This window comes from Hemibagrus wyckioides, linkage group LG03 (genome assembly GCF_019097595.1).
Source record: "Hemibagrus wyckioides isolate EC202008001 linkage group LG03, SWU_Hwy_1.0, whole genome shotgun sequence".
NCBI lineage: Eukaryota > Metazoa > Chordata > Actinopteri > Siluriformes > Bagridae > Hemibagrus > Hemibagrus wyckioides.
This window is the reverse complement of record NC_080712.1, coordinates 8,820,001-8,833,134: the sequence shown is the minus strand read 5'-3', so window position 1 is coordinate 8,833,134 and position 13,134 is coordinate 8,820,001. Positions and strand designations below refer to the sequence as shown.

The window sequence follows — 13,134 nt, the reverse complement described above, 5'->3', positions numbered from 1 at the left end:
AGGAATACTGGTAAACCGGTGACAGGGTCATGAACGGCCAAGGCTCATTGATGCACATGGGCCTGGTCTGCTGAATCACGTTTTCTTTTACATCATGTGGAAGGACGAGTGCGTGTGCGTCACTTACCAGGGGAACACATGGCACCAGGATGCACTGTGGGAAAGAAGGCAAGCCAGTGGAGGCAGTGTCATGCTTTGGGCAATGTTTTGCTGGGAAACCTTGGGGCCTGCCATCCATGTGGATGTTACTTTGACACGTACCACCTACTTAAGCATTGTTGCAGACCATGTACACCCTTTCATGGAAATCGTGTTCCCTGATGGCTGTGGCCTCATTCCGCAGGATAATGTGCCGTGCCACAAAACAAAAAGGCTTCAGAAATGGTTTGATGAGTACAACAATGAGTTTGAGGTGTTGACTTGGCCTTCAAATCCCCCAGATCTCAATTCAATCAAGCATCTGTGGGATATGCTGGACAAACAAGTGTGATCCAAGGAGGCCCCTCCTTGCAACTTACATGACTTAAAGGATCTGCTGTTAACATCTTGGTACCAGATACCACAGCCACACCTTTAGAGCTCTAGTGGAGTCCATGCCTCGATGGGTCAGGGCTGTTTCGGCAGCAAAAGGGGGACCAGCACAATGTTAGTCATAATGTTATGCCTGATCGGTGTACATAAGATGCTTTTTTTTTTTGGATCATACATGTAATTTATTTTTATTTTTTTGAAACATTAAAACAGTGCACTTCACCCAAATTACTTTTTTTATTTCTTGGCCTATTGAGCAGCATTTCAATTGCAGGCATTTTAAAGGACAAAGGACTACTGCACCATTTGCACTGATATTGACATCTGTGATGGAGATAAGTGTGAGCTGTAGAGGACCTGACTATGGTGTGTTAACAGGGAATTTTCTCCTCTCCTTTTGTTCTCTTGGTCTTTTTTATTTCCTTTTTTTTTCAGCCACAGGAACCTTGAAAAGACCTTATAAGTGAATTTTTTGGCCATTATTAAAGTGAAAGGCACATTAAGGCTTTGACATTGGGCTTTTACTACGTGGTGTTGGTTAGATTCTTGGAAGTTACATAACCCATTAGTACTGATTGTTATTGTATGTAATGAGGGCGCTGCAACCACAGTTACGGGATCTTTCTAGACCTAAACCCCGATTTTGATTTGCCTTGAAATTGTGGAATTGGCCTGGGTATTTGCTCGAGATTTGCTGATTTACTATCACATTTTCATTCTAATGTTCTGTTGAAAAGATGCTGATTTCCCCCGACCACAGGGGTTTGTACGTGTAATCCACCTTGGAGATGAATGGCTCATTTCTTCAGCAGAGCTGCTCTTTTGATTGAGTTACATAACACGGGCCTCACTCGAGCGGAGCTGTGTGTGGCTGTGCTGTTAGTGTTTTGTTGAGCGTCTGCCTTTTTTGTGTGCTCGTTGCCCTAATGAGACGTTTCAGCTTGCGATGCGCTCCATGGAGACCTGCTCCACTTGGCCTTCGGTCCAAACCATGTTCTCTTTGTCAGCCTGGCAAATTGTCAGTCTCTTCCCCACACTCAGGAAGTTTATATCCTCTTATATGTGGCTGTGTGTTTGGGATTTAGAGAGATTTCTCCTGGGAAAGCAACATGTAATAAAAAGGTCTATGTTTTTCCATGTGGGTGTCTTTCACAGGATGCAAGCCATTGTTTTTGTATTCTAGCTACCCTAAAATCTCGCTTGGTTCCCCGGTTCGATCCGGAGCTCAGGCAGCTGTCGTTTTTGTTGGAATCCTCTGGATTCTCCCTGAAAAACTTCGGTGTGAATAGAGCTTTTCAAATAGTTAACTCTGAGTCATTGTAAACTCTGGGTAAACAGACTCCTGGGTTATATTTTCTTTGATGTCTCACGCTGCTCATACTTTACCCAGGGTTAGCACTTAACCCTGACTATTCATAATCTCATGATTCACACTCTACATTCCTGAACCCTGGCTTATTTCCATATTTAGATTAGATTAGATTAGATTAGATTAGATTAGATTAGATTAGATTAGATTCGATTCGATTCGATTCGATTCGATTCGATTCAACTTTATTGTCACTGCACATGTGGGTACAAGGCAACGAAATACAGTTAGCATCTAACCAGAAGTGCATTTTTGCAGTGCAAATAATCAGCATATATAATAAGTATATAACAATAAATAATTTGCATATATAACAGTATATAAACAGTATACAGTGGGAGGTAAATACAATGAGTAAATGCAATGAGTGCAAATGAGCAAATGATTATAGTAAATGCAATTTGCGGGTTCAACAACAAACGACTGGATCGATACAGCATATGACCACTTTTAATAATGGCTTGTCTCCTGCTTTCTGTTCAGTGATGGACCATTCTGGTGTCAGGTATTGGTATCTTCCACAGCTTTCTAATCCCTTTTGGCCTTTTTAAGTTTGTCATTTAGTTGACCAGGTGTTCACTGATATCAAACTTTTAATTTCCCCCTCACTACGGCTCCATAATCTCCGTTCACTGTTTTGCTGCTTGACACTACTGACTAACGAGTTGTTTATATTGAGTGTTGCTCCATCCTGGTTTTCACGTGATATGAGGCATGTGCTCTTCAGTTTCTGATTTGATTTCTGTTGCTAAGCATCTAGCTGTAACATTGCAGCGTTTCATAACCCAGGGGTGAAAAGTGGCAGTTCCAAATTACCAGTGTGAAATGTTCCTCTACCTGGGGTTGACTGTGGGGTTTAAAATGTATATAACTTGCCATATGAAAAGCCTTAATGAGTGTGTGCATGTTGGAATGGCGTTGGTCGTCCAGGTTGAGCTCCTGGGATTGAAGATGACAATAGAAAACCTTGTTCTAATTTCTTTCTAATATTACATTCTAACCTTGTTTTTTCCTTACCAGTTTTTAATATTTAGCATATACGCAGAACTCTGGTCTACTTGGTTGGATCAGACACAGTTGGAGTGCTGCTTGTGCAGTAAAATAGTCTCTGAATCTGAATGATCTGGTCTGGCAATAACGTCGTACAGCAGGATATCCTTTAGCGGTGCTCGGTTTCGTTCTGTCTCACACACCGTCTGCTTAAACGCTACCTCAGGAGCCAGACAGAGGCTGTTACTTACGAGCTCATCTGGGGTTTGAGGCGTGAAAACGAGTCTCCACAATTTCTTCCGACAGTCATACATAAACTTGTACTTTCAGCTCCAGGCTTGTGTGGAGATGTGAGTAAACATAGCAGGAGCGAAATACAGGGGGGCCGGGGTTGGGGGGGGGGTGTTCTAGGGCTGAAGGCTGGTGCAGACTTCATTTGTCGTGGCTGTAGCATGGTTCAGCAGAAGTGACTGAAGACCTTTACGGTTACATTTATTCATTTGGCAGATGCTGCTGTTCAAATCCACTTACAAGAGAGCCCGAATCTAATCTAAGCCCCAGGTTGTTAAAGGAAAAGCTTCAGCATTTTTCAACCTAATCTCTATGCACCACAGCTGTAGTATATGTGTTTACTGAAAGCAATCATTTTAACCTGCTTCCTGTATAAAGAACAACAAGAAAAAAAAATCTATTTGCTTGAAACTCGTGGATAATGGACGTCTAAGGGGCAGTCGACGCTGCTGGTAAACCGTTCTTTACAGCTAAAGTTTTTGAACGAATTAAGTTTATTAAAGATTAACCACTGGCAAATAAAGAAGAGGGAAAAAATGAACAAGTGGCTCTCAAATGCCTAAATCTCATACTTCGTCCCAAACATACTAAACACTATGCACTTATTTTACAGTATGCACTATGTTTACTAGTGTCCAGTGTATTATATCATCTCATATGGAACTCCACTACGTAAGCAAAGCTGTGAGCATGAAGTGTCCGACATTCCACACTTTGCTTTTCTGCTTGAATCAACCAGGTACTTGAAGTGCACTACTTCTTCTTCTTGGGATTTTCGCTGTAAACACATTACTCACACTGTTTATACTACAAAACGCCATAGTATAGTGAATAAGTGCGATTTGGGACGCACATTTAAACTTTTGTACTGGATTAACAAAACCTATAAACAGTTAGTGACGAGATCCAACATGAAAGCAGTTGGTTGTAAATATATCAATGATTATCAAAATATTTATAGAACTGTTAATGAAGTTTACGTTGAAACTAGAATGAATCTCCTGCATCTTTTGACCACAGATTAAAGTAATTAAAGAGAAATGATCTATAATCACACTCTCTGGTGTCACCCAGATCAAGTCCCTTTTTAAGTCTCGTTCCCCCTCAAGGTTTCTTCCTGTTATTGCCTCAGGGAGTTTTTCCTCACCACCGTCATCTCTGACTTGCTCATTAGGGATAAATTTTTATTTGATATCCAGTATTGATATATTTCTGTGAAGCTGCCTTGCGATGATGTCCATTGTTAATAGTGTAATACAAATAAAATTAAAATGGAACTGAATTGAATAACAACCTCAAGAGCCACATCGTTCTGTGCGCAGTTATTTAATTAGCCAATCATGTTTCAGAAGCACAAAGCATCAAATCATACAGATGTGGATCAAGAGCTTCGGTTAATCTTTACATCCAGCATCAGAATGGGGAAAATTCTGATCTCTGTGACTTTAACTGTGGTATAGTGTTTGGTGGCAGATGGGTTGCTTTGAGTATTTCGCAAACTGCTGATCTCCTGGGATTTTCTCTCTCTCTCTCTCTCTCACACACACACACACAACAGTCTCTAGAGTTTACACAGAATGGTGTGAAAAACATCCAGCAAGCAGCAGGTCTGCAGACAGAAGCTCACTGATGATGAGAGAGATCAGAGGAGAATGACCAGTCTGTTCTGAGGTGATGGGAAAGCTGCGGTTACTTAAATAACTGCTCTTCTCAGAGCACACAATATGTCAAACTTTGAGGCGAGTGGAAAACAACAGCAGAAGATGACACAAGGTTTCACTTTTTAGCTGCATAAGCACTTGTTTTAGTGCCATTTAAGTGTTGTGTCTACTCTTAAGGTGTGACAATCCTAGGAGATTAGCAAGTATCCCTTGTATATATATATATATATATATATATATATATATATATATATATATATATATATATATATATATAAAATAAAAAAAATTCTGCCTCTTTTTCAGAAATTACAGATTAAGCTTTGAACTTAAGCTTTGCACATTTCATTGTGATTTTGGGAATTTCGTTTTATTCCCACATTCATGGTGCCTGTGATATTGACAACAATTAAAAAATTATAATAATTCTAAATCATCATGCTAACATCACTGCGCTTGATGCTTCTTGAGTGTTTGGTGTTGCTGTATTCATTTTAGAATAGAATCCTTTATTTGTCACATATTCATTATAGCAAAATGAAATTCTTTCTTCACATACCCTAACATTAAGGGTTAGGGTCACAGCGCAGGGTTAGCCATGGTGCAGCACCCCTGGAGCGGTGAGGGTTGGGAGCCTTGCTCAGGGGCCCAATGATGGCGTTGCTGCGGCTTAAAACCCAAACCAACAACCCAGAGCCTTAACCACTGAAGCTACCACTGCTCCAAATATTATGTTTTGTCTCAGAGCACAAATGTTCTTTTCTAGAAACTCTCAGATTGATTAACATTAACCTATTTTCAGACTGCTCAACCACAGAGTCTGGATCTGTGAAGAACAGATCATATTGTTGAGTTCTAGACAGGTTCTTCTATTTCATCGAGTCAGCTCTGTAACTCCATTCAATGTTCTAGCTGGCTTCTTGGACACTTCTCCGAAACTTACCCAAGCACTCGGTTTGACCTGAGTCTGGTAGTGTCTGGGTATTTATTTCCCCCCACTTACTTTTAATGGATTTCACAGTACACTTAAGAAGGTTTAAAGCTTTGCTGATATTTTAATAGCCTTCTCCTTTCTTATTTTCTCATAGCATCATAGGCATTTCCTTGGTCTTTATGACCACACGACTGACCTGAGCTGCCATTTAAGCTTTGACCCTTCCCAAGGTCTGATATTATTCATGGTGCAAGCCTACAATTGAAAAAAAAATGGATTTAAAAGCCTTATAAGTGTAAATAGAAGTCTTTGTAGTATAGCAAAATTTTCAGTAGCATTAATAAACACTGGTTTAAAGCCAAAGCTGTGCATGGGTGTATTAATGATCTTGTTTCATATCATTATTATTAAAATAAAGAGAATTTTGTTTTACATGTCTGGCATTTGGTAGATGCCCTTCTCCAGAGCGACTTTCTCATCTTATTTATTTATTTATTTATTTATTTTTTATATATTTAACTGAGGGTTAAAGGCCTTGCTCAAGGGTGGCAGCAGCAGCACCAGTGGCAGCTTTGTGGACCTGGGATTTAAACCCACAACCTTCCAATCAGAAGGCCAATGTCTTTAACCACTAAGCTTTTTTTAGTCACACTTGTAGCAAAAATTGAATAGCTGCTCTCAGAAAATCCACAAAGATGTTAAATATCTCATCAACTACGTTATCTTTTATCGTCTTCTCATCTGCAAATAATTGACACGCAACAGTGAAAAATTGCTGCTCAATGCAGGCCTCATTGTAGAGCTTTTCTTTTCCCTCGGCATCCACAGAAATTTTAAATTAGATCGATTTGATTTCACTTGAGAGTACGGGTCCAAATAAAATATCCTGTATTAGTTTCCATGGAGATGCTTAGTTTGGGAGAACAAACCAAATTAGCCCTATAAAATGTCTATTCATCCATACCGAAAAGCAAAACAGCATTTCACTGATCTTTTGGCAAGATAGTTTGTTTTTAATGATTATTAGTGTCCTTTGAAGAGAGCGCAGGTGAAGGTGAGCTCACACTATAAAAATGAGGTTTATTTAAAAAGCAACACAGTGTTGATCTTTTGTTAGCGGTGGCCTGTGTGAGGTTCAGGTAATTATGTCGCAGGAAGCAGCATGATAAGCTCTCTTGTTCTTGTCGGAGAATTCCTTTTATTCTGCTACATGAGTCTGTATTATTAGAGGAGATCTGATGCACACTGTGCTTTACTTTTCCATTAATAGATGTCTGAGATCTTTTATTCAGTCTCCTTTTTTCCCCTGTAAGAACGGGCCGACTCAATAAAATGTTATTTAGCACCGGAGATTTCAGATACAGTCAGATCTGAAATGTAATGCATTATCAGGATGCTGAGCTTCAAAGGGTTGAGATGAAGTGATATTGATTCATCGATCATCAGGTCATGTGACTGCAAAGTGATGCTATTCTAATTTGACCAGTTTTTCTGATATATAATCTGATATATAAAGCTAATTGCAGCTCATAGGGATATGTAACACCTTTATAACAGATTACTCAAAGGTATCGTTAATGAGGCTATATAGCACCTACGTAAACCCTTCCTAACCATCAGTCATAAATTGAAGATGTCAGTTTGTTATATAGCACTGTGAACACTAATCTCAAATACAGCATTATGCAGTTAATCATTAAAGGGCTTGTGTATGTCTTATGTAGCCTTATGTACCCTGCCCTTATATAAGGTGCCATTGTCAAGTGGTTAGGAAAGGCTTACCTAAGTGTTACATAGCACTGTGAATACTGCCCTTAAATAGACCATTATGCAGTTCATCAGATGGTATGAAAAGACATATTAACATATATGTGTTATGTAGCCTTATGTACCCTGCCCTTAGATCAGATGCCATACTAGTTAATGTCCAGTGGTTAGGAAGTGCTTATGTAGGTGTAATATAGTACTGTGAACACTGCCCTTAAGTAAAGCATTATGTAGTTCTTCAGATGGTCATGAAAGGCTTATGTATGTGTTATGTGGCCTTATGAACCCTGTCCTTAGATAAGGTGCCATACAGATTTAAGTCCAGTGGTTAGGAATAGCTTATGTAGATGTAATATAGTACTGTAAACACTGTCTTTAAATAATGCATTATGTAGATCATCAGATGGTCATAAAAGGCTTATGTATGTTTTATGTAGCCTTATGAACCTTGACCTTAGATAAGGTGCCATACAAATTTATATCCAATGCTTAGGAATGGCTTTTGTAGATGTAATATAGTACTTTGAACACTGCCCTTAAATAAAGCAGTATGCAGTTTGTCAAATGGTCATGTATGTGTTATGTAGCCTTATGAACCCTGCCCTTTGATCAGGTGCCATACAAGTTGATGTCTAGTGGTTTGGAATGGCTTATGTTAGTTTTACATAGCGCTGTATACACTGCCCTTATATAAGCCATTATGTAGTTCATCAGATGGTCATGAAGGGCTTATGTATGTTTTATGTAGCCTTATGAACCTTATGCCTTTAAGTGGGGCCTCATACAGGGGCTTTATAATTAAAGCATCTGCTTTGGGCCACTACAGCAGACTGATGCAGGGAAAACAGTAATGGCTGGATGTGATTTTTATATATATATATATATTAAAATGTCCATGATATCCATAAAAAAGTTTTAAAAGTAACCATGCACATTGTAAGTGATTATCAGAATGCGTCTCCCCTCATTACCTCGGGTTCTCATCTTCACTCAGTCATGCTTCCTGCAGTGGAGAAGGAGACAATGAATGCTTGTCCATCATCTGCTCTTCCTGTCAGCTCTCATTCATTGTGAACAATCATTGGCTCTTATTCAGCTTCCTTTAAGCAGTTCTTACCAGTTTGCAGCTAATGTGCACAGAGTCCTCTGCTGTCATGCTCCGTTACACTGTTGCCTGAGAGGACTCACAACTTCGTGCTGAAACTGCTAACAGATCAATGAGCGCACTTCGCTAGTGTGCACTCCACTCCAAGTGTTTGGAATTATGGCCTGAATTAATCAACCACAGGGCATAAACTCTGTGTGTGTGTGTATAATTTACATGTTGCACATTAGGCACCAAGATGCGCCAAGAGACAACAGTTTGTTATTATTGACTAAAACATTAAAAAAAAATAAGTTTCTTGTAGTTGAATGGGGATTTAAGAAAAATCCTCTGAATGGGGAATTAAGAAAAAAAAATTTTCTTAAAAGAAAAAAAAGGATTTAATTTTAATGTATGATTTGCATCTAATTATGACGGTCTTTTTTGTTTGACATATATATATATATATATATTTTAAAGATCATCCAATCAAATCAATATGATTAAAAGATAAATTCTTAATTCTCTGGATTTTAGATCAAATAATTTTCTAATATTTTTCTCTTTATTATGGTACATTAAGTACTTTTAATCAGTTATAAGTGTGGTCCCTTATTTCCACATTTTTTGAAAAAATTTAACTTTTTTCTTCTGTCCCAGGAAGCGACCGGAATTACGCCAGGCACGCGGCCAATCAGAAGTTGTTCTGCATCTGTGGTTCATTCATTATTATGCCACAGACAAGACTTATTAAAGTGCTTATTAACTGCATGTTCTCATATCCTAATGGGGCTCTAAAGTAGTGCTTGATTAAAGGCAGCTGCAGTCGGAGGGTAAACCAGATGCCTGTAGACGACTCATAAACAAGTCAAGTGCATTTTATTGACATTCGTCTATAAAACTTGTGTATATTAGAGTGAAATAGCATTTCTCCCGGACTGTGGTGTACCACAGCAATATAGCTGCATGCTAAACAAGACAATAATATAATAATATAGTAAATGGACAGATCAGTGCTTACGAGGCAACAGTGTTTTAGCAGATTTTATTGTAGAGCTGTGCCATTATGTAGTCACTAAGTTATTAGTTTAAAAAAAATGAAATAGTCCGTATACTGTGTATTATCAAGCACTTCATCTGTCCTAAAAGCAACCAGAATAGGAGAAAAAGTGTGAAATAGACACAAGATGTGTTTATAGGCCGTGGGATATGCTCCGAATTGTAAAGTACAGGTGTTGGTTTTATGTATCGGTTGTGTTTTATGTGTTGCAGGTGGCTCTGCATGCATGTGGTGTGGCAACAGACATGGTTCTAGATCGTTGCATTCAAGCCAAAGCTGGTTTCGTGATCAGTCCATGCTGTTACGGGTTCATCCAGAATACACTCAAGTTCAGCTTCCCTAGGAGGTAAGAGTGAATGAGTGAGTGAGTGGGTCGAGTGAGTGAGTGAGTTAATGAGTGAGTGAGTGGGTCGGGTGAGTGAGTGAGTGAGTTAATGAGTGAGTGAGTGGGTCGAGTGAGTGAGTGGGTCGAGTGAGTGAGTGAGTGAGTGGGTCGAGTGAGTGAGTGGGTCAGGTGAGTGAGTGAGTGAGTGGGTCAGGTGAGTGAGTGAGTGGGTCGAGTGAGTGAGTGAGTGGGTCGAGTGAGTGAGTGAGTGGGTCGAGTGAGTGAGTGGGTCGAGTGAGTGAGTGAGTGGGTCGAGTGAGTGAGTGAGTGGGTGAGTGGGTCGAGTGAGTGAGTGAGTGGGTCGAGTGAGTGAGTGGGTTGAGTGTGTGAGTGAGTGAGTGAGTGAGTGAGTGAGTGAGTGAGTGGGTCGAGTGAGTGAATGGGTTGAGTGAGTGAGTGAGTGAGTGGGTCGAGTGAGTGAGTGAGTGAGTTAATGAGTGAGTGAGTGGGTTGGGTGAGTGAGTGAGTCGGGTGAATGAGTGAGTTAATGAGTGAGTGGGTTGGGTGAGTGAGTGAGTCGGGTGAATGAGTGAGTGAGTTAATGAATGAGTGAGTGGGTTGGGTGAGTGAGTGAGTCGGGTGAATGAGTGAGTGAGTTAATGAATGAGTGAGTGGGTCGAGTGAGTGAGTGGGTTGAGTGAGTGAGTGAGTGGGTTGAGTGTGTGAGTGAGTGAGTGAGTGAGTGGGTCGAGTGAGTGAGTGGGTTGAGTGAGTGAGTGAGTGGGTTGAGTGTGTGAGTGAGTGGGTCGAGTGAGTGAGTGAGTGAGTTAATGAGTGAGTGGGTTGGGTGAGTGAGTGAGTCGGGTGAATGAGTGAGTTAATGAGTGAGTGGGTTGGGTGAGTGAGTGAGTCGGGTGAATGAGTGAGTGAGTTAATGAATGAGTGAGTGGGTTGGGTGAGTGAGTGAGTCGGGTGAATGAGTGAGTGAGTTAATGAATGAGTGAGTGGGTTGGGTGAGTGAGTGAGTCTGGTGAATGAGTGCGTTAATGAGTGAGTGAGTGGGTCGGGTGAGTGAGTGATTGAGTGGGTCGGGTGAGTGAGTGCGTTAATGAGTGAGTGAATGAGTGGGTCGGGTGAGTGAGTGATTGAGTGGGTCGGGTGAGTGAGTGTGTTAATGAGTGAGTGAGTGAGTGAGTGATTGAGTGGGTCGGGTGAGTGAGTGCGTTAATGAGTGAGTGAGTGAGTGAGTGGGTCAGGTGAGTGAGTGCGTTAATGAGTGAGTGAGTGATTGAGTGGGTCGGGTGAGTGAGTGCGTTAATGAGTGAGTGAGTGAGTGATTGAGTGGGTCGGGTGAGTGAGTGCGTTAATGAGTGAGTGAGTGAGTGAGTGGGTCGGGTGAGTGAGTGCGTTAATGAGTGAGTGAGTGGGTCGGGTGAGTGAGTGATTGAGTGGGTCGGGTGAGTGAGTGATTGAGTGGGTCGGGTGAGTGAGTGCGTTAATGAGTGAGTGAGTGAGTGGGTCGGGTGAGTGAGTGATTGAGTGGGTCGGGTGAGTGAGTGATTGAGTGGGTCGGGTGAGTGAGTGCGTTAATGAGTGAGTGATTGAGTGGGTCGGGTGAGTGAGTGATTGAGTGGGTCGGGTGAGTGAGTGATTGAGTGGGTCGGGTGAGTGAGTGATTGAGTGGGTCGGGTGAGTGAGTGCGTTAGTGAGTGAGTGAGTGGGTCGGGTGAGTGAGTGATTGAGTGGGTCGGGTGAGTGAGTGCGTTAGTGAGTGAGTGAGTGATTGAGTGGGTCGGGTGAGTGAGTGCGTTAATGAGTGAGTGATTGAGTGGGTCGGGTGAGTGAGTGCGTTAATGAGTGAGTGAGTGGGTCGGGTGAGTGAGTGATTGAGTGGGTCGGGTGAGTGAGTGATTGAGTGGGTCGGGTGAGTGAGTGCGTTAATGAGTGAGTGAGTGAGTGGGTCGGGTGAGTGAGTGCGTTAATGAGTGAGTGAGTGAGTGAGTGGGTCGGGTGAGTGAGTGCGTTAATGAGTGAGTGAGTGAGTGAGTGGGTCGGGTGAGTGAGTGATTGAGTGGGTCGGGTGAGTGAGTGTGTTGGGTGAGTGAGTGTGTTAATGAGCGAGTGAGTGAGTGGGTCGGTTGAGTGAGTGCGTTAATGGGTGAGTGAGTGTGTCGGGTGAGTGAGTGCGTTAATGAGTGAGTGAGTGGGTCGGGTGAGTGAGTGCATTAATGAGTGAGTGAGTGATTGAGTGGGTCGGGTGAGTGAGTGCGTTAATGAGTGAGTGAGTGAGTGGGTCAATGAGTGAGTGAGTGAGTGAGTGAGTGAGTGAGAGTGAGTGATTGAGTGGGTCGGGTGAATGAGTGAGTGAGTGGGTCGGGTGAGTGAGTGAGTGGGTCGGGTGAATGAGTGAGTGGGTCGGGTGAGTGAGTGAGTTAATGAGTGGGTCGAGTGAGTGAGTGGGTCAGGTGAGTGAGTGAGTGAGTTAATGAGTGAGTGGGTCCGGTGTGTGAGTGAGTGAGTGGGTCGGGTGAGTGAGTGCGTTAATGAGTGAGTGAGTGGGTCGGGTGAGTGAGTGCGTTAATGAGTGAGTGAGTGGGTCGGGTGAGTGAGTGATTGAGTGGGTCGGGTGAGTGAGTGATTGAGTGGGTCGGGTGAGTGAGTGCGTTAATGAGTGAGTGAGTGGGTCGGGTGAGTGAGTGATTGAGTGGGTCGGGTGAGTGAGTGATTGAGTGGGTCGGGTGAGTGAGTGCGTTAATGAGTGAGTGAGTGAGTGAGTGAGTGATTGAGTGGGTCGGGTGAGTGAGTGCATTAATGAGTGAGTGGGTCGGGTGAGTGAGTGATTGAGTGGGTCGGGTGAGTGAGTGCGTTAGTGAGTGATTGAGTGGGTCGGGTGAGTGAGTGCGTTAATGAGTGAGTGAGTGGGTCGGGTGAGTGAGTGCGTTAATGAGTGAGTGAGTGAGTGGGTCGGGTGAGTGAGTGATTGAGTGGGTCGGGTGAGTGAGTGCGTTAATGAGCGAGTGAGTGAGTGGGTCGGGTGAGTGAGTGCGTTAATGAGTGAGTGAGTGAGTGGGTCGGGTGAGTGAGTGCGTTAATGAGTGAGTGAGTGGGTCAGGTGAGTGAGT

At 42.2% G+C, this 13,134-nt stretch overlaps 1 protein-coding gene across 1 annotated transcript in view; it reads left to right on the top strand.

The window, feature by feature from the left end:
* Positions 1-13,134, top strand: part of gstcd (glutathione S-transferase, C-terminal domain containing) — a 133,468-nt gene that overhangs the window by 100,780 nt on the left and 19,554 nt on the right. The window contains exon 9 of the mRNA XM_058385913.1: positions 9,900-10,033. Within this exon, the coding sequence (XP_058241896.1) occupies positions 9,900-10,033 (134 nt within the window). The remainder of the gene's footprint in view (positions 1-9,899; positions 10,034-13,134) is intronic.